Genomic DNA, 25,864 nt, shown 5'->3' with positions numbered 1-25,864 from the left:
AAGTTTGAAGGCCTATGAATATAATTCTCTAGTGGTCTTACTAGTTTATTTTACAAAGTTTGAAGGCCTATAAAAATAATTTTCTAGTGGTCTTACTAGTTTATTTAGCAAAGTTTGAAGGCCTATGAAAATAATTTTCTCGTGGTCTTACTAGTTTATTTTGCAAAGTTTGAAGGCCTATTAAAATAATTTTCTAGTGGTCTTACTAGTTTATTTTGCAAAGTTTGAAGGCCTACGAAAATAATTTTCTAGTGGTCTTACTAGTTTATTTTGCAAAGTTTGAAGGCCTATGAAAATAATTTTCTAGTTGCCTTACTAGTTTATTTTGCAAAGTTTGAAGGCCTATGAAAATAATTTTCTAGTGGTCTTACTAGTTTATTTTGTAAAGTTTGAAGGCCTATGAAAATAATTTTCTAGTGGTCTTACTAGTTTATTTTGCAAAGTTCGAAGGCCTATGAAAATAATTTTCTAGTGGTCTTACTAGTTTATTTTGCAAAGTTTGAAGGCCTATTTATATAATTTTCTAGTGGTCTTACTAGTTTATTTTGCAAAGTTTGAAGGCCTACGAAAATAATTTTCTAGTGGTCTTACTAGTTTATTTTGCAAAGTTTGAAGGCCTATGAAAATAATTTTCTAGTTGCCTTACTAGTTTATTTTGCAAAGTTTGAAGGCCTATGAAAATAATTTTCTAGTGGTATTACTAGTTTATTTTGCAAAGTTTGAAAGCCTATGAAAATAATTTTCTAGTGGTCTTACTAGTTTATTTTGCAAAGTTTGAAGGCATATTAAAATAATTTTCTAGTGGTCTTACTAGCTTATTTTGCCAAGTTTGAAGGCCTATGAAAATAATTTTGTAGTGGTCTTACTAGTTTATTTTGCAAAGTTTGAAGGCCTATGAAAATAATTTTCTAGTTGTCTTACTAATTTATTTTGCAAAGTTTGAAGGCCTATTAAAATAATTTTCCAGTGGTCTTATTAGTTTATTTTGCAAAGTTTGAAGGCCTATGAAAATAATTTTCTAGTGGTCTTACTAGCTTATTTTGCCAAGTTTGAAGGCCTAAGAAAATAATTTTGTAGTGGTCTTACTAGTTTATTTTGCAAAGTTTGAAGGCCTATGAAAATAATTTTCTAGTTGTCTTACTAGTTTATTTTGCAAAGTTTGAAGGCCTATTAAAATAATTTTCCAGTGGTCTTATTTAGTTTATTTTGCAAAGTTTGAAGGCCTATGAAAATAATTTTCTAGTGGTCTTACTAGTTTATTTTGTAAAGTTTGAAGGCCTATTAAAATAATTTTGTAGTGTTCGTACTAGTTTATTTTGCAAAGTTTGAAGGCCTATGAAAATAATTTGCTAATGGTCTTGCTAGTTTGTTTTGCAAAGTTTGAAGTATCTTGTATTAATCCAGATAGTCTACGTTTTACAATAACGTAATCAATAAGGTTGGCCGTCATGTGATTACAATTTTAACAGACCATGTGATTACCATTTTAACAGATGAGCCATATTTTATGACCAAGTACTGCATTGGTTATAACCACCATGTGATTACCATTACCACTTACCACCATGTGGTTACCATTTAACAGATGGACCATATTTTATGACCAAGTACTGCATGGGTTATAAACGCAATGCGATTACCATTACCACTTACCACCATGTGATTACCATTTTAACAGACGGGCCATATTTTATGACCAAGTACTGCATTGATTACAACTAGATTGTTAAACCTACAAAATTGCAACAGTCTACAGCTGTTGCTATTTTCCTTCTCATTACCAAAATTACCTCCGTTAGGGAGCCATCTATCCCTATTCCAACGGACCTGGGTATTAAAATCACCTAATAAAGTGCCCTATTTGTTTGGTTAATTTGCTTGGTCAAGTTTGGTTAATGCCAATGAAATATAATAAAAAAGGAGGAATGTATAATAGTTTAGAAAAAAATTTGGGCTATATATTTGCACGTTAGGGGTGGGGGGGGGGTAAAGCAACGCATATATTAAATACGTAACCAAACCTAAATTAGGTACCTTACCCCCCCAAAACCCCAAAAAACAAAAATTTAAATATTACATACGTAATGAAAACTATGCTTTGCATTGTATTTCTCTATAGCGGTCTCTTGCAATTAACCCGTCTGGCTGGTTTTTCGTGACTGGTTTCCTTGTAAACGACCATATAACGCACCAGTACCTAAAATTCATCTGAGTCAACACTATTGCCATCAGTGGGTTCTATAGAGGCATAATCTACTATGACTGATACTTAGCCCTTTTTATAATAGGCAGCCCCACAGTCCTCAGGATAAGGGTTTTAAGTTATACCCTGAGGGCATATGAGGTTTTCGCTGAAAGCTTTGTCGTAGAGACTTGAAAAAGGGCTCATTCTATTGTAAATACAAAAGGCTAGTACCCTTTTTAATAGTTAAAAGTGATTGAAGGCAACCCCCCTCTTACGCCCACCTTTTTCCTAAACACATGCAAATCAACATTTTTAGATGGCCATTTTATTCAACGTAGTAGAAAATTTTGCAAATTAGTTCTTTAAGGATGACAACCCCTCCCCCCCACAGCCCTCAGGGCAAGGGTTGTAAGTTATGCCCTGGGGGCATATAAGGTTTTAATTGAAAGCGTTGTCGTAGAAACTTCAAAAGGGCTCATTCAATTGGAAATTGAAAGGGCTAGTGCCTTTTTTAATAGTTGAAAGTGATTGGAGAACGACTAACGTCCCTCTGACGCCCATTATTTTCCTAAACACATCCAATCAAAATTTTGAGATATCCATTTTTTTCAACTTAGTTGAAATTTCTTGAAATTAGGTCTTTTAGGATCATAGCCCCCTCAGAGCCCTCAGAGCAAGGGTTGTAAGTTATGTCCTGGGGGCATATAAAGTTTATATAGAAAGTTGTTGTAGAAATTTCATAAAGGGCTCATTTGATTGGAAATTGAAATTGCCCTTTTTAATAGTCGAAAGTGAGTGGAGACTAATTGCCCCCCCTCCTCTCACGCCCACCATTTCCCCAAAAACATTCAATCAAAGTAAAGAGATAGCCATTTTGTTCAACTTAGTTGAAAGTTCTGGAAATTATGTATTTAAGAATGACAAAGCCCCCAGAGTCCAAAGTGCAAAGGTTATAAGTTATGCCCTGGGGTCATATAAGGTTTTATAGATACAGTTGTCGTAAAACTTCAAAAGGGGCCCATTTAATTGAAAATTGAGAGGGCTAGTGCCCTTTTTAATAGTCGAAAGTGATTGGAATGTAACTAACCCCCCTCTTTTGCCCACCATTCGTCCAAACACATCTAATCAAAATTTTCAGATAGCCATTTTGTTCAACGTAGTAGAAAGTTCTGGAAATTAGGTCTCTGAGAATGACACCAAAGGTTTTTGAGTAAAGTGCAAATTTTGTTCTGGCCTTGGGAAGGCATAGGGGTTTTGAGCCCAACTTATGTTAATTTCTGCTCGTTTTGAGTTCGACTCGGTTATTTATTGTAATTTCTGTTCGTTTCCGGTTTCATTTATTTATCGACGCTGATTTGTGGTAGTTTCACGCTTGGTAGATTATTTGATTTTATTTTTGCTCATTTTTTGTTGAATAGAATTTTTTACTTTTCTTTGAAAACTCATTTTGTGGAAAAAGTTTTTTTAATTAATTCGTAAAATAAGCAATCAGAATTCTATCGCCTTCCCAATCTAAGCAAGGCTTAGAAGCTCCCTTATTCATCATGAGCCCTACTCCCTGTTTATACACTCCATCTTACTTATCTGAAGAAATAAATTCTATATCACCGAATTTCATGTTTCCATCTCCTGAGGCTGAGAGATACCTTTCTGATACTCTTAAAAAGTCTAGTACAAAACATCTAAATTTTTCAGTCAAAATGTAAATACGATAATTGATTTTTAACGTTGTAACGTTCCAAGTCTCAACTTTCATCAGGAGAGTGGTGCAAGCTTACCCTTAAACAGATAGGAAGTATTAAAAACAAAAGTATTTCTTCGATATGAATTAGACAAGGGCCAGTACTTGTTAAGAATCCAGTTAACACGCGGGAAAGACCGCATCGAAATGTCAAAGATGCTATATGAAAAACAGGTTTTCGCTGCATAGTAAGATATTGCTCACTCCGTGACAAAGATTTAAACTTTAGTTTTTTGGGATTGAAGGGGCAAAAAAGGTATCTAGGTTAGACCCCGGCGCCGCGCCAGCGAATCGACCCAACCCCGCCGACGAGAGGCCGGGTCGAACCGCACCGAAGTGTCGTAACGCCGCCAGCGTGCCGCAGGCGCGCCAGCGCCAACAGAGACGGCGGCGTTCGGTCGACTTTAAATTAATTTTGACGCAATTCTTTATTGCGTCAACCGCAAAGTCGGAGCTTTTCCTTCTCGTGTGGTTTAGTATTTCGATTTTCCTGATTAGAAATCAAGCAAGGCTTGCACTATCCTCGAATTTTCGGGTATTTCCCCGAAAATCTATGGGTCACCCCGAAAAAAAAAATTGGTTCCTCGAATCCCCGAAAATCACGCAATCACGGGGCCACCCCTAGCGATTTATCACCTTTGACTTTCCCTGCCAAATATTACTTTGCATACCATAATTCTTCACTATTCTCTTATTCGTAAATTTTCGTCTCTTTTGTTACTTTGCATAAAAACCAGACATATGTAATATGTAATTGCAAATATTGCAATATACACAGTTCTTCATATGTTGACAAAAAACAGTATCGTCTTTATGAAATGAGTTTAAATCATTTTGAATGTTGTTTGCCAATCGCTATTTCTAACATCGTTCGTAGTCAAGAATTGTATTTCCAAGTTGAATAGAATTATAGAACGAATTCACTACTATCCAGCTTCAGCCTTCAGTTGGATTTTGAAATTGACAGCCGACAGATTGTTTCTACAGCTGAATTGTTAGTTTGCAGATTTTTTTTTTTTTTGCTGTTTTTAGATAAGATTTTCTTAATGTTTAATACTCAATTGTTGAACGCCTGATAGAAAATAAAATCTTCTTTCTGAAACTTTTGACAGTTATTTTGTGATTTCTCATAGGCTACTGGCCTAATTTGGCTTTTGTGTGTGCTCCCTTTTAATTAGATTCTTTGGATCCTATTTAATGCCACGGCGAATCTATGACTCAATTTTCCAATAATTTGAGATATATCTGAATAATTTCGACATTTTTGTTGTTGTCTTTGTACCCCTTTACCCATACCCTCAATTTTTTTCAAGGAACACTAAGCTGTTTAACGTTATTCTGCTTGTTTGTTAGAACCATATAGTGACCTAGTTAATTATTAAGTAACTTATTTTTCTAATGAAAGCTTAGACGGTATCCTATCAAGGTGGTATCCAGAGGGGGGGGGTAGGGGGTATTACATTTAAATGATAATATCTCGAAATTTTTTTATTGAAAGCAGGGATTCCAAAAAGTTAATTTTTTCTTTTTTAATTTAAAGCAGAGACGGCATTTTATCAAGGCGGTATCCAGAAGGGGGGGGAGGGGTAGTGAGCTATCATATTTAAATGATAATACCTCGATTTTTTTTTTTTTAAATTAAAGCAGACGGATCCAGGGGGGGGGCATAGGGAGTTATTATATTTAAGTGATAGTACCTTGATTTTTTGTTTTTTTAATTGAAAGCAGGGATGCCAAAAAGTTGAAAATGTTGACAAATATTAACAAGATTTTCGTGAGTTATACTTGATACAGCACTTGCATGGTTTTATCGTCCAAAGGGAAAGGGACATATGCGTCCAACCCGTTTTTTTTTCTTATTGATGAAACGGGTTTAGCTTGAAAACATTCATTCATAAGTACCCGGCAAATTCACGCTATAACAATTGGTGTGATGAGAGCGATATTGGCATCCGCACTTAACGTTGCACTCGAGCGACAACGATGTCCTTGGTCCAGTGCCCAAGTTACATTAAAAGGCCAGGTCATAATAAAAGCTTTCAATTTGGGAGGTTCAAGGAGGAGTCTTCGACAGTCTTATGACATCAGGGTACTAGATGTTGCAACGTTCTTACGTATCTACGGTGGTTTAAAAAATTTGATTACCCCACAAATGATGATCAAAAATATGCACAAACATAACAAATGTAACATTTGGAATATTATAACACGTTTTTCAAAGCTTTGAAAAAAAGCAAAAAAGGCTAACTACGCTTGAAAGCTATTTTAAAAAGAAACTCTTTGGAGCTTTGCATGGAAATGACCATAGCAGAAACTTTGAGCCTGGGTGGGAATCAAAGAGGAGTCTTTGAGTATTTTGACCACAGGTGACTTATTGTTGCCACTTTCTTAAATTTGGTAATTTTTGTGAGCATTTGGAAATCAAAGCTTAAACTTAAACTTAATCAAAGTGTCCTAACATTTTGCTTGGATTAAAAGTGACGAACTAGGATGAAAATCTCAACATCTTCCTGGAGCTACTTTAGTCTGCATATTATTTCATTTAATTACATTTTAAAACGGATGAGCTTTTCATTTTTTACCAGAAAATAGCTGGCATTTAATTTTTCTTCATACCGAATAAACCATTAAGTGTTTTTTGTTTCATTGTAATCGAAATGTTCTCATGTGAAGTGTTCATCATGTATTTTTCAATCTGATAAATTTATTCCTTTTAGATGCAGTTTATAATTTGACTGATAATAGGTATTTATCAATTTATAATTTGGAATGAATCCCCAAAAGAAAAAAACGAATAATATCCAAAAGAGCATTCAAAAGTAATAAAAAAGCAGCAGTTCAGCCTTAGCCTACATGACATATATTCTAAAAAGAAGCCAAAAAACTTTAAAATACATTTTTTTAAATTGTAATTAAAAACCAGTTTTTAATACAAGAAGTCTTTTTTAAGAATCCAAAAGAGCAAATAAACAATAAATATCAAAGTCGCCAATTTCAACTGTTTTAAAGGTGACAAAACAGATATAGGCAAAAGAGAGCATTATGAAAAAATTAAGCTTCTAAGTTCAAAGTTATATTCAAAGTTTTTACCCAGATAACTGACGAATTTTGTGATACGGTATTTAAAGTTTTGTTTGCAGTAATGCTCGATGAAAAAAACTACTAATTTTGATAATTATTTATGTTGGGAATACATAGCTAATAGATACTTCAACTACTCGTATTATGCAAGGGTTCTGAAACGCCACAGCCATTTTGTTTCTACCACATTTCTACTTCTCTTGACGAATAACGAAGAAGACCAGTTTCCAGCCAGCGACTTGTGAATTTTTGAAGTCATCAATAGATTCGAATCTGTTGTAGATTTAATCTGTGATTTGAGAAAGACTGATTAAAACATCAATGTTTGCGGTCAACATTAATCACGCTGGCGGCGCGCCGCCTGCGTGGCGCGGCGTGCTGTTTTTGGCCCCACCGCCGCCGGTCTTCCCTCATCGGCGCGGCGCCGGGGTCTAACCTAGGTTAGGTTACGTATTTAATATATGCACTGCTTTACCAACCCCCCCACCCCCAATGTGCAAATATATTGAGCAAAATTTGTTTCTGAACTATTATATTTTCATCCTATTTTTTTTTCATTAGCATTAACGAACTTCACACATCGCGTGTTTACTGGTTTCTTAACAAGTACCCAAGGGTCTTTTTTGAAGTCCTGTTCCTACCCCTCCCTTCCCATATTAGATATTATGACTTTTGGCATGGTACTATTATCAAAAGAAAGTACGGCAAATTTCTTGTCTTCTTTGTAAACCAATTTTCTCGCATTCTTGACCCGGTGAAGCACATTACGGCAAGGAAATTCAATAATTGTTGGATAAAAATATTATTTGAAATGATTTACAAAATGAGCATGCCAATGGAAGTAGTCAACCATTACAAATCTAATGAGGGGCGCTAATTGGATCTTTCACTGTGTTTGTCATAGGGGCGGATCCGGGATTTTTTTTGGGGGGGGGAGGCGCAAAATAGGTTGATCCGATAAAATTGCGTTAGGAGCAAGTTTAATTAAGGAAAACTTGCGTTAATTAAGTAAATTACACTACTTTATACAACGTTGGGGGGGGGGGGGGTTCCCCCCTGGATCTGCCACTGGTTTGTCAGAAAATGAGAATGAAACTTAAATAAATTATGTCATTTTATTGTTTTTGCCCCATCAAAATAATGAAATTATTCTTCAACATCGTGTCTAAACAAGCTTTTGTAGCTCCGCGGTAGAGCACTGGTCTCGTAAACCAGGGGTCCTGAGTTCAATCCTCAGCAGAGGCATCCTCACTTCCTTTAAAGCGACGTAACCACTTGAGACTAGGCACATGACACTACGTCGATATTTTATCCACCAAGATTGACTAGTTTTTTTTGTGTAGTGAAATATTTTTTGTATGGGGTGTGAAGTTTTTTATCTTTTTTTTTGCTTAATGTCTAAACTCGTTAATCAGAACCTTCCTATCATTGGTTATGTGATGGGTATTCTGTCGGTTGTCGCCTGTCTTTCCTTGATTAATTTAAAAAACTTTCCACAAAATAAGTTTTTCAAAGCAAAGTAAAGAACTCCATTAAACCAAAAATAAGCAAAACATAAAATCAAATAATCTACCAAGCGTGAAACTACCACAAATCAGCATCGATAAATAAATGAAACCCAAAACGAACAGAAATTACGATAAATATTCGAGTCAAACTCAAAATGAGCAGAAATTAACATGAGTAGGGCTCAAAACCCCTATGCCTTCCCAAGGCCAAAACATAATTTGCACTTTACTAAAAAAAAATACAAATGTTTTTACTTACATAACTTTAATAAATAAAACAATATTAACATTTTGATTACTAAATATCAGTATATGTATATTAAACTACAATTCACATTCATTTGTATTTTTTTCAGTAAAGTGCAAATTATATTCTGGCCTTGGGAAGACATAAGGGTTTTCGATGCTGGTTTGTGGTAGTTTCACGCTTGGTGTATTATTTGATTTTATTTTTTGCTCATTTTTGGTTTAATGAAGTTCTTTAATTTTCTTTGAAAAACTTATTTTGTGGAAAAAGTTTTTTTTAATTAATTTCTGTTCGTTTTAAATTGACATAGTCTTTTCAGGGAAAAAGAATATAATACTTTAAATCTTTACTTTTTTTTTAAGACTTTATAGTTTCCTGATATTTGTATGCTGGAAAAAAATTTTCAGCAATTTTTAACAACATACACCATTTTAAAATTCTGAACACAAATAGTAGTGTTTAATTTAGTTTCATACCTCCTATGGTTGACCTTTCGCAAAAAAAAATTGTTTACTTTCTTTGATAGCTTGGATACACTTACGCTATTTTGATTTGGTTAAATTTTAAGAGCAGAAGTAGCCCCGAAAGTTTGAACGTAATACCCTCAGTCGTTCTTAGGATACTGCTGAGATGCCTTATTGGTAATTAGCATTAACACAGTGCATTTCTATTTAATCTTAAGGCAACATTTAGTTTTTAAACAAAATGAGCAAATGGAGGGTGGGCATGGGAGGGGGACTAGTTGCCCTCCAATCACTTTCGGCTATTAAAAAGGACATTAGTCTTTTCAATTTTCAATCGATTGAGCCCTTTTCGAAGTTCCTAAGACAACTCCTTCGATACGAAGTGCCCTGGTCTAAACAAAAAAAATAAAATAGTAATAATAATAAATTGTACCCACATCGATATTTACTAAAAAAATGTCAAGCCTTCCAATCACTTTCGACAATTAAAAAGGGCACTAGCCCTTTCAACATTTTCTATAAACACCTTATATGCCCCCAGGGCATAACTTACAACCCTTACCCTGAGGGCTGTCATCCTCAAACACCTAATTTCCAGAACTTTCAACTGCGTTAAACAAAATGGCTATCTCAGAATTTTGATAGGATCTGTTTGGGGAAAGAGTGGGTTTGAGAGGGGGGATAGTTGCCCTTCAATCACTTTTGACTATTAAAAAGGGCATTAGCCATTTAAATTTCGAATCAACTGAACTCTTTTGAAGTTTCTACAAAAAAACACTCTATAAAAGCCTTATATGCCCAGGGGCATAACTTAAACCTATGCCCTGAGGGTTGGGGGGGGGGGTTGTCATCCTCAAAGACCTAACATCCAGAACTTTCAACTAAGTGAAGCAAAATTTACATCTCACAATTTCGATTGTGTGTGTTTGGGAAAATGGGTGGCGTGAGAGGGAGGTTAGCTGCTCTTCATACAGTTTCGACTATTCAAAAGGGCTTTACCCGTTTCAATTTCAAATCGAATGAACCGTTTTTGAAGTTTCTACGACAACTCTTTCTATAAAAACCTCGTATACCTCAGGGCTATCTAAAAACTTTGATTGGATGTGTTTGGATAAATGGTGGGCGTGAGAGGGGGATTAGCTGCCCTCCAATCACTTTCAACTATTAAAAATGGCACTAGCCCTTTGAATTTCCAATCGAATGAGCCCTTTTTCAAGTTTCTACGACAAAGCTGTCAATGAAAACCTTATATTCCCCCAGGACATAACTTATCACCCTTGCCATGAAGACTGTGGAGTGAGTGTCCTGCTCAAAGGTATAACTTTTAATTACGTTGAACAAAATGGCTGTCTCAAAATTTTGATTGGATGTGTCTGGGGAAATGGTGGGCGTGGAAGGGGTGTTCGATGCCTTCCAATCACTCTCGACTATTAAAAACGGCACTAGCCATTTCAATTCCCAATCGAATGATCCCTTTTTGAAGTTCCTACGACAACGCTTTCTACAAAAATCGTACATACCCCCAGGGCATAACTTACAACCTTTGGCCTAAGGAATGTGGGGGGGGGGGGTTCATCCTCAAAGACCTAACTTCCAGGACTTTCAATTACGTTGAACAAAGTGGCTATCTTAAAATTTCGATTGGAAGTGTTTGGGAAAACGATGGGCGTGAGAGGGGGGTTAGTTGCCCTCCAATCACTTTCAACTACTAAAAAGGGCACTAGCCCTTTGAATTTCCAATCGAATGAGCCATTTTTACGACAACACTTTCTATAAAAACCTTATATGCTCCCGGGCATAACTTACAGCCCTTGCCCTGAGGGCTGTGGGGGAGGCACCTCCTCAAAAACATAATTTCTATCTGGAAATTAACTACGCTGGACCAAACGGCTATCTCAAAATCTTTATTGGATGTATTTCGGGAAATGGTGGGCGTGTAAGGGGTGTTAGTTGCCTTGCGGTCACTTTCGACTATTAAGAAGGGCATAAGCCACTCCAATTTCCGATTGAATGAGCCCTTTTCGAAGCTTCTACGACAACTTCTTCGATACAAAGTGCCCTGGCCTAGAGGACAAAAATAATAAATAATACATTGTGCCAACATCGTTCTTATATGCCCCCGGGGCATAACCTAAAACCCTTGCCCTGAGGACTATGGGGGAGTGTCCTCCTCAAAAACATAATTTCTATCTGGAAACCAACTACGCTGAACAAAATGGCTATCTCAAAATTTTGATTGGATGTGTTTGGGGAAATGGTGGACGTGGAAGGGGTGTTAGTTGCCTTCCAATCACTTTCGACTATTAAAAAGGGCACTAGCAATTTCCAATTTCGAGTCGAATGACCCCTTTTCCAAGTTTCTACGACAACTCCATCGATACGAAGTGCCCTGGTATGGAAAAAATAAATAATTATAACAATACATTGTGCCAACATCTTTCTTTACTTAGGCAGCGCGATTGCGAAAAAAAAAACTAAAAAAAAGCATACAAAATTTTTTTATGTCCATTTTGTTACGTTTTTACGAGTCAGACAAACATTCGGAGGGGGGAGGTCAACCCCCCCCCCCCCCCCGGATACGGCCTTGCTAGCCGGTTGGTCAATAAGGACTATATTTGGCAATCTGTCATAATGAAAGCAATGAAATCTTTTAATATGTGGTTTGCTTGTAATTAATTGTTTACGAACATATTAAAAACTGAGCTCGTGGTATTTGGACTTTCACAGCAGGTTTTAGATAAAAATGGAGCAGAAGATCTAATTGTTTGTCAACATAGAATACAAAGGGATAAGTCATTATGGTGTCTAGACAGATCCGTTCCTAGGGCTGGTGATGCCCAAGGAAAAATTAATTGCAGCACCCTCCTCCTGAATCAAATTTAAGCAAAAAAAAACGAGAAAAGGGGAAAAATTTGATCAAAGTGGGCACCCCTCCAGCGAAGGCCTCTCCAGTCACGGCGCCTGGGGCAGATGCCCCGGTTGCCCCCCCCCCCTCCCTTTGAATGGCTCTGTGTCTAGGGATTATTTTTTGTCAGTTGTTGTCTTTCAGCAAGCACCCCGAGGTTCCCGCTAAAGTCGGCCTTTCAACACCCGGGTTGGGAATTCCATTGGATCAAAACTCGGGGTAGAAGCTTGCTAATTTTAGAACCCAAAGGCTTCTGGTGCCGAGATAGCAGCTTGGTAATTTCAGTCCCCTTTAATACCATTAAATAAAACAGATGGCATGCTAAGTTAGAACAACCATCGATAAGTTCTAATAAAAGAAATGTTTATTAAAATTTCTTGTGAGTTTACATTTTTAGTTCAAGGGGAGGGGGTTGCAGAAGTAATACATCAATGAAGATGTGTCCCATACTTTCTTCTATATACACTATTGACTTATGTTTTTTTAAGCGTAACGATTTTAGTATGATCTCAGTGATACCATGTATACATGGAGGCACTGTCATCTCTTCTACATTACTTTATTAATGTTCTTGAGCACTAAAAGTAGCGATCAGCATCCTAATTTTTGGATAGCTTTAAATTCCTGCAGCCCCAACTATAGACCGAAAGAAGTTATACCAGGGTTCTGAAGAACCAGCTTTAGGTTTACCGAGTGCTCCGATTATTTGCGCCTAAGCCTTGCTCATAATTTAGGCTGCCTTTATCAAACAGTTCATGGAACGAACTGTGAGTAAGGAGCGAAACGGCTCAATAGGAACCAAAACACTAAAAAACAGAGTTTTGATAACAATAGATGAATCAAAATAATTGAATTTTTATGCTGATTCCAAATATATAAAGTTCATTTATGTTCATGTTACCCATCAAAAGTTACGAGCCTTAGAAAATTTGAAAAAGGGGGGAAACACCCCCGAAAAGTCAAGCGATCTTAATGAAAGTCACACCATCAGAGTTAACATATCAGAAAATCATACTGGAGAGGTTTCGAGCTTCTATATACAAAAATCTGGAATTTTACACTTTTTGCCAGAAGAAAAATCACGGATGTATGTCTTTTACCAGAAGAAAGATCTCGGTCCCCTCTTTTTACAAGAAAAAATGAATCCCTCTCTTAAAAAGAAAAAGCGAATTTGGCGGAAATAATTACCGAGATTACAACAGTTATTGAAACATAATAAGATCGTTAACAAAAATAGGTTACCTGAGAGCAAAAGTGCCTTTATCAGCGATAAGGTCAAAAATCTTAACAAGTTGCAGTCGTAAAACGTCTCGACGTTTTTGACGACGCATGTTAGCCGACTTCCTGTCAACGGCTTCACGAACATAAATAAGCAGCTCATCCATTACGTCCCTGCAATAGCAATACTTCAATTATTCAAATTGACTATAAAAAAAAACTAACGAAACTCAAATTAAAAGGAATATAAAATTCTAAACAAAAAGAAAAATGGGAAAGCTACATTTTCATAATTCCAAAATGTTCAGTATACTCTAACTGACTGTAATGGGATATAATTCTTTTAAAAGAAATAAAAAAAAAGTATATGAAACAAGCTCAAAGTTGTGCTTAGATTTTCCCTTTCTTTTAACCTCCCCCGCCCCCCTCACTCTCTCACACATCATGCATCATGAAAATCTTTGTACGACTTACTTCAACAGGGTGCAACATAACCAGCTTTCAATTAAAACGTTGCTAGGAAGTCTCGGAATTATATGTTCTACTTGCTTTATTTAGCACTCTTTGGCACTAGCAATGCAATTATAATGTCATCGAGGTATATGAATTTTTTTTTTCATCGTCGTAGATGACGTATTTTTTGGACCTTTGCAACGGTTATCACGGCTATATTAGAATCTTGATCTAGTGCCATATGAGCTATGTGGTCACTGGGCGTTGAAAATTTATTGGATGCCTTCTGATCGGTTCTGGCTCTTGACATTGGCACTATAACTCAGAATTTATGATCGATTAAGCCCTTCCTCAACTTTCTACAGCCATATTTTCTTTATTATATCCATGGATAACTTAACGTGCGATTACAAAACAGATAGACAAGATCTCAGGCAGAAATATATACTTCCACGAGGGAACTTTAATGCCGAGATTGGTACAAATAACCTAGCTTAGGTTAATATGGTGCAGGGAGAGAAAATAGCAATGGTAATAGACTACTAACATTTTGTACACACAATAATCTAATTACAACGAAAACAGTAATTGGTCATGGAATGGCCCATAAGTTAACATAATTTTCACATGATGGTAAAAGGGTTAACCTTATTTATTACGTTATTGCAAATCGGACAGGAAGGATTGTCTTTGGATACTAAAGTATATGGATCTTCCACAACCACTGATAGCGCATAGGACACTGAGTCGAAGTTTCATTTGCTGTATCGTTTTTACAACGACTAGTAGCAAGCCTGTTCCTCAACCTTGCAGCAGCGAGAATGGTACTTCGGGCTCAGTATTGCCAACCAGAGCATCAGTCCATTGTGATAGTACGTAGTTACAACAAAATTCAACCTCGTGCTAACAAAGAACATAATTTGATGTGCCAGCTTAATACATAAATAAACGGAAAGCAACGCCATGCAATACAAAATTTTCAGACAAAGGTGACCATCTAATAACGCCTACTGTTAATTCAAAGCAGAAATTTAGGTAGAGTAACTACCCTCCTGGTAGTTATGACGTTGATAGGCTCCAGGATGATAATTTGAGAAAAAATTCCAAAAACAGTTGGATATGAATGTGGAGGGATTAGAACTTGATAATGTAGAAGATGGATGGAATAATTCTAGAAAAAAACTGTTTTCGAAATACCAGAAGATATCTTAGGGAGGAAAGTAAAAATGAAACAGCTACGAATAATGGACTTAGTTTATGTTGGTGATTTAAGCATCCTAAATGAAAGTGTGAGCAAAATGAATGCACTTTTTGGGGTTTTGCGAGTTCAGGGTGGTAGAATAGGTTTGTAAATTAATGTTAAAAATACCAAGTCACAAAGGCTAGGATTAAGTAAAGATGAAACAGTGAAGTTGGGTAACGAAACGATTGATCAAGTGGACAGCTTTACTTACCTTGGTAGTATTATTAGTAAAGACGGTGAGAGCAGAGAAGATGTTAAAAGTAGAATAGCCAAGGCTCAGGGTGTATTTTTCACAGTTGAAAAAAGCTTGGAAGAATAGGAAGAAAATTCTGCAAACCAAGATTAGAAAATGGAAGCTGCAGATATTTTACAGAGAAATTGCCCACGGATTGTTTTGGGTACCCGGCTGACTGACCGTATTTCAAACAGTATGCTCTACGAAAAGTGCGGTTCAATCCTGCTTTCTAGGGCTATAATGGCAGAAAGGTTGAGATGGCTAGGGCACGTTCTGCAGACGAAGGAGGATAGATTGCTTAAGATTGTCCTTTTCAGCCAACTGTCTAGGGTTAATGGAAAGCACGTCGTCCGCAGTTGGGATGGGAAGGTGTCGTAAAGAAAGAATTAAGGAAATGTAAAATTCCTGGGAGGGTGTAAAGAAATAGGCTTTGAATAGATTAGGATGGAGGAGGAACGTGTGTAGCTTTGTTGGCCTCAGGCGGCTTGGTGCTGCAGCAAGTTTTTAGTAATAGTGGTAGCAGTAGTACGAATACTAGCGAAAACGCTTTAAGCTTGTTAGGAGATAGAACTGGATTTTAAAACATCCTGAGTGATAGATCTAGCTAGATCTAAGGTTCCTGAGTGAATGTAAAGGATATAGAGGAGACAATAAAGTGTGAATTAAGGAAATGTGATATTGAGGTCATGGACAAAATTGTCGAAGATCTCGCAGATACAGCCAGGCAGCACAATAGTAGTATATTGTTTTGAGATTTTAAGAATTTAAGAGGAAGCAGTCTGTCTGGATTTGTCCCGGTTAAAAATAGGAATGAAGCTTCAATTGTTATTACAGAAAGCGTTAAGGAGAGATGGGCAGAACATTTACAGAACGCGTTGAGCCGTGAAAAAGTTTGAAGATATGATACAGAAAAGAATAGAAAAATTGCCGACAATGTGGAAGTGGAGGAAGAATAATCTTATGAGGAGGAGATAGAGTCAGCACAGGAAGGATTGAAAAATAATGAAGCCTCCCGTGCTGATAGCGTGGTAAGTGAATTTATGAAATATGGTGACTGCAAAATTATATCAGAAACTGAAAGTTGTGAACTGAAAAACTGAAGGTTAGAAACAGACTTTTTGTAAAAGGGCTTCTAAATATCTAATAATTTTAGGAGAACTATAATTAAACCCAAATATAACAAGGGCGATTAAATTGATTGGAGCAATTATAGAGGCACTGGCTTGACTTCTGTTGAAAGCATATTACTTAGCAGAATGATAAGTGTCCCCAGTTTGGGGGCATTTATTAAAGAGTTAGACTAAAATATGTCATAGATAAGGCTTTCAGAATCGAAGAGTATAGTTTAGGAAGGCAAGAGAGTGCGTCAACCAAATTTTCTCTCATAGATTAAAAACTGAAAAATGTCTGAACGGTCAGACGGTTTTAGTCTTCAGTTTGATAGATTAAGAACAGGGGTTTGATCTAGGTGATAGAAAAACTTTAATTAAGGTCCTATCGTTGCAAGGTATGCCAGAAAAGTAAATAAAATTGATTAGTAGGGAAAATTCTAGTTTAGCTACTTTTTGTTATCTTGGAAAGGGGTTAGGTTGGGGAAATGAAACTTTCAGTAATGAATCCAGGGACAAAAACGTGTTCTAGGAAGATATTGCTAAGCTTCCATGTTAATCCTGTTACTTAAGTAAAATTTTAAGCTATATCAATGGGCTTTTTCTAAATTTAGGATATGTATGTGCAGATATTTGAACCTTCATAAATTGGGAATGAGCAAAGTTGTGAAGCAGAAGATCTACTTTGCAAGGTTTCACTTTCATAACACAAAGGTTTTTAAAGGTTATCAAAGGTCAGGGCATTCTAGAGGGAAAAAGAGTGAAGGTAAGTACTTTAGTATGTAGACCCATTCCTGAATGTTTCATTTGTCTTACCTAGCCCCTGTCCAAGATAGCAAAAAGTAGCTAAACTAGAATTATACCAATTAGTATTATTTACAAGAATCATATTGATGATGTGAAGATACAAACTGAGCTTAGTATAGTTGGTGCGGTGGGGGTCCGGAGTTAAGCGGGCTGGTGTCCTATCCCATATCTCCTTTTATATATATTATTTGATGGACTTTGTCCTAATGAGCACAACAAAGCTTGTGGGAAAACATGGTATCAAGTGAGAAGTTAAAATTCCCTTTGAATTACATTATGCAGTTGATATGAGTATCCTAGACATAAAATGTTAACAAAATGATCGAATTTCCGGAGGCTTTGAGCACTCAGTGTACAATATTAGGTTTGAAAATTATTTTAAGAAGACTACGTTACTTAGATTGGAATAAATGAGACAAACGCATGATGTTAGGAAACGAAAAAATCGATCAAGTAGATAGCTCACTTACCAGGGAAGCATGAGCAGAAGTAGCAGTAATAAGTAACAAGATTATTCCGTAATCCTACTCCTTCTCCTTTAGATATATGTAATTTTGTAACTGTTTACTCCTATTCTTCAACCAAAGATGAATAGAAATAAATGGAATTAAATAGAAATAAATAAATATAATAAAATAATATTATTAATAAAATATCATTAAAACTATAATAAAAAATAATTATAAGTTAATTATAGTGAAAATAATAAAATAAATTAAAAATAATAACAGTATATAATATTATAATACTATAATACAGATAAAAAAAATAATAATATTAATTTAATAATAGTGATTTTTTAAATTACTAAAATATATTAAATTAATAAATAGAAGAAACAAAAATGAATACAAATGACTGAATAAGAATGAATCTTTGGCATTTTAATATGAGAGCAATAAAAATTAAAAAACTACTAAAATTACTGACAGCACGGTGTTACCCAGCAGAACTAGAGAATGATCAACTGATTTTGAAATTCTTTTAACTGAACTGATACAGAATAGTCAACTGAAAACTAGAATTTGAAACTTGAATTTTGATTAAATTCCAAAAGCGCAAGCAAAAAGCCGAAAATTAAAGCAAACTAGAAGCATAACAGATGTCACTTCCTGTCACTTCCTTTGGCAAAGGTAGGTTTATTATTCTCGAAAAAGTGAAAAAAGAAGATAAAATGAAATTAACATAACTAGTAATTCTATTAGACTTGTATATATTAATTAGCTTTTATGATTCTAGTGTGTGACACTACGTGGCAATTTTTTCTACTACAAGCATGAATTTCCTCTCTTATAACCTTAGCCCTAGTCCTGGAAAAAAAGGATATAGTTACCTTAAAGCTTCATGATTAACCATCCCAAGGGCTGAAATAGCTGATTCCCTCATATCGTTAGCTTCACATCTTATTAAGGGAATGAGTAGTTTGTGGAGTAAAGATGGAGATGGACTTCCAACAATCGTTTTTGGTTCATGTTTTTCATATGACAGACTTTCTGGAGAAGAACTGCAAAAAGAAAAAGAGAATCAATGTATTAGCAGATCAAATCAGATCAAATGTTTTAGATCAAATTAATGTATTTATCATAAGAAATACAAACAAATTCACAGCAGCCATCTACAAAAACCTGATGATTTGTTTACGATAGTTGCAAATCCATTACTATACAGCTTTACAATTACTACATAACTAAAAATAAATAAATACAAAAAAATAAAATAAAGAGAAATAGCATACAACTTTCTAATCTTTCTCAATTATCACCCAAAAGGTAACCCTTCAATCTGCTCTTGAACTGGCTTACATTTTCAGCCTACCTAATACTATCTGGAAGGAAATTCCATACCTCCGGCGTGGACTAATCATTCAGACTGACTAAGGACAATTCTTCGAGATTATTTGCTGTCTCATTTAAATATATACAGCATCACAGTACCAACAAGGCCAGCAGTAGCAGCGGCCACTCGGCGAGACATGAAGGGCGTTTGAAAGCACAGGATGGCTGGCCATCAGCCCCCCATTGCACTTCCTGGCTGAAAGGCCATGATATGGAGATCAGCACCGTCGGTAGGGACTGTGAAATCCAGTTTCATATTCTTTACCTTTTTTTACAGAACGGCTCCACAAAAAAAAATGGTTTAAACTGTTGTTCTTTTTAAGTGTCAAATTTGCTCTTAACTTTCGGCAGATAATTTTTTTAATTAATCAATGTTCGTTTTTAACATAGGGAAAACGAGAAAAATAGGGGTCATCTACTCTTCACAATATCTTCCACAGTAATATTTTTCCAAAATATACTGCCTTTGAAACCTTATTAACAAGTAAAAATGTGAGCCTAGTTTGTGGCAAAACTGAAAAATGTCCTATGCTTCATGTTTTGCCACATTTGCTCAGGTCAGTTTTTCCCCTGATATTTAAGGTGCTTTTATTTCCTAAAATCTATCAGTTCAAGATTATTTTCTCTTGTTTTGAAAATTTCAAAAGTGGAAATGAATACACCTTTTACATTTGCAAATAGGACAGAGATGGAATCTTTGAAGAATAAGAAGGCGGATATACAATGGATATAATTTCCTGAATGAAAGAGAAATTATTGAAAAAGAAAATAAGATTTAGTGCCTTTTATAATGATATTTGTACTATAACTTGATAGATCAAATCGGTTGTAGTTTGGTAATGGAATTTGGTAGAGGGGGATCCGCTCCAGGAATCATTTAATTATTTTAACTTTTATTTCCCGTGTTTAATTGAGACTACGATTCCCGTATTTGTCATTGAAATGTCTAATAAACTCTGACAACATCCTATTCGTTACGTTTTGGATTCACTCCAGGAATTATTTATTTATGTATGTGTTGTAAATAAAAATATCCAACTCTACTCTACTTACTAACCAACAAATGTAGGACTACCTCTATGTGCAACACTAAGCTGACTTTTCATTTTTTTCGTTTTTCTAAAGATTTCTTTTAAGAAGCTCCAAAAAAACAATTGACATAAATGTGCTAAGAATTAAGATTGAAATTAGTCGCATTTGCCACAACGCCAGCGCAACGTGTGTGGGATTTATCTCAGCATCATCATATTGTACGAAATTTTTGCTGCAGATAGGATAAAGTGGATTTAATTGAAACTTGCATATTATTCTCACAATTTAGTAATTTTGTGTGCACGTATAAGCGGTATCAAGCCATATAGGAGACCTTGATTTGCTTGTGAAGGGAATTATAGATATAGAAACGATATTCAACGTAATGTATACCCGATATTCCGGTAAGGTATACCCCCACACCCTAATTTACAAAAGAAAAACTTTTGTGTAACTTATATAGAATTCATTTGTTTTTAAACAAAGATACAATGGGGAGGATAATTTTCAAACTCTAGGAGTCAATTTTCCTTTCCAGTTGGCATCCCTGGTAATTTTGAATTTATTTAAGGTTTCTGACGCAATAATGCCAAGAAGTTTTAAGATTTTCTGGATATTCTTTACCAAACAATGCTCATCGGGTAAGTTGATGCCTCTAACTTTATTTTTCGAATACTTTCAAATTTGAAATACAGTCGCTATTTAAATGTAGGGAATATGTCAAAATATAATGTTACAAAATCTGTGGTAATACTTTGGTTTATCCTGTATCTTTACTTAGACAGCGTTATTTCGCTGCCTATAATTTTTGTTTCAGCTTTATGTGGCCTGCTGATATCAATGCTATTTATTAATACAAATCGGCGAACCCACAAACGGATCAATTTAATAAAAATCAAAAATAATATTTCAATAAATCACGTATATTAAAAGTTTAGTGCAACAGATTAAATCTTAAGGTCGAAATCCATTCAAAATTACAAGCAAATGAATAGCGTGATACCTTGGCTATTAGAATAGAGCTTGGTTCAATTATGATATTAAACATCATGTGCAGGGCGTGGGGGTTGGGGGAAGTGGAGGAGGGGATATGTACTGCAGTATTAGTGGTGAATCTGGCTGAAAAAAGCCGAGTGTATACGACATTTACCTTCACCCATTCGAGACCCTGATTACGCTACAGTATTGTCGTCTGCAGCAGCTCATTGCTGAAAATTTTAGTAAAAGCCAAGCACCAGCACTTATATGTATGATTGTTTAACGTGTGTTTATTGTTTTTAATGTATTGCGTAATATTTTTTTAAATTCACCAGGTAGCATGTTTGTTAAGTAGTTACTTTTCTTCACTACCGCTTGAATAGCACCTACTTCAATAGCACCACCTCTTGCCCTCAAAGTTCTCAAAAATCGGTGAAGGATTATCCTGGATGGTGATCCCGCAATTCTGGCAATTAAGAAAATATAAAATTCTTCTGGCAAAAAATACAAAATACCACATTTTTGAACATAGGAGCTTGAAACCTCTACAGTGAGGTTCTCTGATACGCTGAATCTGATGATGTGATTTTCATTAAGGTTATATGACTTTTAGGGGGTGTTTTCCCTTTTTTCAAAAATAAGGCAGATTTTCTCAGGCACGTAACTTTTGATGGGTAAGACTAAACTTGATGAAACTTATATATTTGAAATCGACATAAAAATCTGATTCTTTTGATGTCTCTATTGGTATCAACGAAAGTTATAAAAATGCTGCGATTCGCCCCTGTATGCAGGGATTTTTTAAATTTATTCCATATAACTCGAAAAGTAAGGGACAGGTACATCTTTAATTAAAGAAAGGTACACCATGAAACTTATTCCATGAAACTTATTTTTGGCGACACTCATTAGTTATAAGAGTTTCAAACCCATGAGAATGGTGACGATATAAACCATTAATAGGAATTAATCCGTATGGCGGTGCTGAAGTTGAATATAATTGATTCTCGTTTACTCAAAAAGGGAGATTAAAAAGGAAACATCGAAGCAACAAATTGTTTTAAGGACAACATAATCCTGCAATACGCAGGGGCGTCGTTGGGGGAGGGCACTTTCCCGCCCCCCAATAATTTCGAATAACATATTATACAGCCCATGCCCCTTGACTATCCAGATATACAACCCTGGAGACTCTCCCCTGGCAATAGAACAATCGAGCATTAATTTTCTTTCCATGTAACGATATAGCCAACTTTTAGTTCTTTATATGTTTTTACTAAGAACATATGCATATATTGTTTAACCATAAAAATACTGTAATTTTAGACAACAATTATAATTTATTCAGAGTACTTTAGTACTCGTTATTATAATTTAGTAAGAACATGTCTCAGTGTAAAAACAAAACCTAAAAAACAATGAATATTATCAGAATTATTTTGTTAATGTTCTCATAGCTTACTTATTATATGGCTTTCGCTGAGTAATGTACAGAAATAATTTAAATTTCATACAACGTCTTATTAAAAAAAAGAAAAAGAAAAAACAAGATTTATTTCCCTGGAACTGTTTTTACTATGTTTTTGCTCATATCAAAACTCCAAACATTGTTTTTGGAGCTGGTATCTGAAAGCAGTGCTTAGACAGACAAACTTTATTTCACATATTTTCAATACTATATATATACTTTTACGGAGAATATTCACATAGTCTCACCTTAGACTAATATCTGGCGAAATACATCTTAACACAGGTGATTGGATCCTCGGGACAACTCGACAAGCAAACGAAATATAGTTCTTCCATAAATGAACAAAGTAGTCTCTTTCGTTGGGTGGACGTTTGACAGTTGTTGCACTTCTAAGCAAGGACGCTCGATTCTCACTTATTGGCCTGGAACATTTAACAAGAACTATTATTTGCTTTCGTGGATCTACTACTACTACTAACAACTTACCGCAGCACCAAGCCGCCTGAGGCCAACACAGCTACTCACGCTCCTCCTCCAGCCCATCCTCGTTGATGGGCTGGTTAAATGATCAGAAATACGCGTCATTAGAACTATAAATATTAACATAAACATACGAAATTAATAAATATAATTATATTTGATATATAAATATTAAGTTAATATAATTTTCCAGAAAGAGGGGTTTTACCTTACCCTGTGGTCTCTTCTGGTTTAAAGCATCTAGTTCGAGTTTTTATAGCCAAATATTGACCATCTTAATACACGATGACTGTCCTTTATGTCGAATTGTTGGCTGTCTTTGGGGGGGGGGGGGGGGGGTTGTTTTGTGTACCCCCCCCCCCCCCGAAAAACATTCTTGAGTAAACCCCCCTTCCCCGAAAAAAATCTTCTATTTTCGAACAATGATGTAGCTACAACTTATGATTGCAAACAACTGTGAGCTATCAACAAGTTTTCTAAATCTTACAGCTGTAAAGATTATTTTCCTCTGAGGTCCTTTCGCATTTAGATAGTTTTGCTTTTGCTCAGTGGTGTTTTTATTTTCTTATCTCAAGCAAGGGCGTGTCCAGGATATTTTGTTCGGAGGGGATGTATTTCTGACAAAATTTCGGAGGGGGATTCAAAACCCTGTAGCCCCCCCCCCCCCACTCTGGATACGGTCTTGTCTCTATGTTGCATTTTTTTTTGGCGTAACACGTCTAACTTCGGTCAAGAAAAGTTTTTGTGTCAAGTTTATGTAATTGGCAATGTTCTTTTATTTCTAATTGCAATTTCTGATTTGTGTTTGTGTGCTCGTGTTTATTTTGATTTGGTTTTATCTTTATTCTACCCTGTAGTTTATCAGAATTTTTGAGGACAGGAATAAATTCTTATTACTATTATACAAAAATATTAGAAAAAAAATTTATTACAATTCAACTTTTATAAAATGAGAACCTTGATTAAATGTCAACAACAATAAAGGGTTGTATACATCATATCAGAAATGCAAGAAAATTAACTTTGGAATTTAGAACTTATCGAAATTTTTGAAATTGTAACTAGTTACAGCTTTAGAATTCCGGGAACCGCTTACAACTAATATTTGTCAAATAAGAGTCAGATCCTAAAAGATACCGATCTAGAACTATACGAGCCCTTAAACAGCTCTCTATGATGTTCCGGTGCCCCGCATGCAGTGGAGAGGGAGAACAAAAAGAGGACAGATCAGTGCTGCCCATGCCAAAAAGTGATATTCCTTGCTGTTCAAGCCAGGGAACTGTAAGTTTCCTGAATAGGATTTTCGGCCAGGGGGAATCCAATGGCGTACTTTTGCTTCGATTCGATGCCATTTTTTATAAAATTCAGGCTATTCAAGATCATAATAATCACAAGATTATAAATTCAAGATCATAATTTGCACTGTACAGAAAAAAATATAAATGTTTTTACTTTTATAACTTTAATAAATCAAATAATATTAAGATTTTGATTACTAAATATCAGTATATGTATATTAAACTGACAATGCACATTCATTTGTATTTTTTTCAGTAAAGTGCAAATTATGATCTGGCCTTGGGAGGGCATAGGGGTTTTGAGCCCAACTTATGTTAATTTCTGCTCATTTTGAGTTTGACTCGGTTATTTATCTAAATTTCTGTTCGTTTTGGGTTTCATTTATTTATCGATGCTGATTTGTGGTAGTTTCACGCTTGGTAGATTATTTGATTTTATTTTTGCTCATTTTTGTTTAATGGAGTTCTTTACTTTACTTTGAAAAACTTATTTTGTGGATTTTTTTTTTTTTATTAATTTATGTTCGTTTTATATTGACATGGTCTTTTCAGAGAAAAAGAAAATAATACTTTAAATCCTTTCGTTTTTTTTTAAGATTTATAGTTTGGCCTGCTATTTGTATGCTGGAGAAAAATTCCAGCAATTTTTAACAACATAAACCCTCTTAAAAATCTGGACACAAATAGAAGTGTTTAATTTAGTTTCATACCTCGTCTAGTTGACCTGAAATAGATAACATGATACCATTCGCAAAAAAATCTGTATACTTTCTTTGATAGCTTGGATACACCTACGCTATTTTAATTTGGTTAAATCTTAAGAGCAGAAGCAGCCCCAAAAGTTTAAACATAAAACCCTCAATCTTTCTTGGTATACTGCTGAGATACTTTTTTGGGAATTAAAATTAAAACTGTACATTTTTATTTAACCTTAAGGAAACATTGATTTTTAAAAAATAAATTAAATTGGGTGGTGGGGGGTGATAGGGGGATTAGTTTTCCTCCAATCACTTTCGAATATTAAAAATGCTATAGTCACTTTTTATTTTCAATTGAATAAGCTCTTTTCAATGTTTCAATGACGAATCTTTCAATACGAAACTTACTTGTCTAAACAACAACAACAACAACAAAATAATACTTTATACCTACATTAATTTTTGATTAGAAAATGTCAAGTCTTCCGAATACTTTCAACTAATGAAAACGGCATTAGGCCTTTCAATTTTCAATCGAATGAGTCCTTATTGAGTTTCTACGACAGCATTTCCTATAAACACCTTATATGCCCCGGGGCATAAATTACAACTCTTTACCCTAAGGGCTGTGAGGGTGGTTGTCATCCTCTAAGACCTAATTTCCAGAACTTTCAACTATGTTAAACAAAATGGTTGTCTCCAAATTTTGATTGGATGTGTCTGGGAAAATGGTGGGCGTGAGAGGGGCGTTAGTTTTTCTCCAATCACTTTCAACTATTAGAAAAGGCACTATCCCTTTAATTTCCAATCAAATGAGCCCTTTTGAATTTTCTACGACAACGCTTTCAATAAAAACCTTATATGCCCCCAAGGGAT

General features: G+C 35.3%; 1 protein-coding gene and 1 non-coding gene across 2 annotated transcripts in view; one reads left to right on the top strand and one right to left on the bottom strand.

The window, feature by feature from the left end:
- The window catches only part of fry (microtubule binding protein furry), a 303,691-nt gene that overhangs the window by 178,796 nt on the left and 99,031 nt on the right, over positions 1–25,864 (bottom strand). Inside the window, exons 14-16 of the mRNA XM_089104145.1 lie at positions 22,758–22,934; positions 18,530–18,700; positions 13,374–13,523 (exon numbers count right to left, since the gene is read on the bottom strand). Of these exons, the coding sequence (XP_088960271.1) occupies positions 13,374–13,523; positions 18,530–18,700; positions 22,758–22,934 (498 nt within the window). The remainder of the gene's footprint in view (positions 1–13,373; positions 13,524–18,529; positions 18,701–22,757; positions 22,935–25,864) is intronic.
- Positions 8,181–8,252, top strand: TRNAT-CGU (transfer RNA threonine (anticodon CGU)). The gene has a single exon. It is a non-coding gene; the product is annotated as a tRNA-Thr (tRNA).

The sequence above is a fragment of the Artemia sp. Qi Xiang Cuo genome, chromosome 18 (assembly GCF_049724085.1).
Source record: "Artemia sp. Qi Xiang Cuo chromosome 18, ASM4972408v1, whole genome shotgun sequence".
NCBI lineage: Eukaryota > Metazoa > Arthropoda > Branchiopoda > Anostraca > Artemiidae > Artemia > Artemia sp. Qi Xiang Cuo.
The sequence above is the reverse complement of the archived record's forward strand: the minus strand, read 5'-3'. Positions and strand labels throughout refer to the sequence as shown.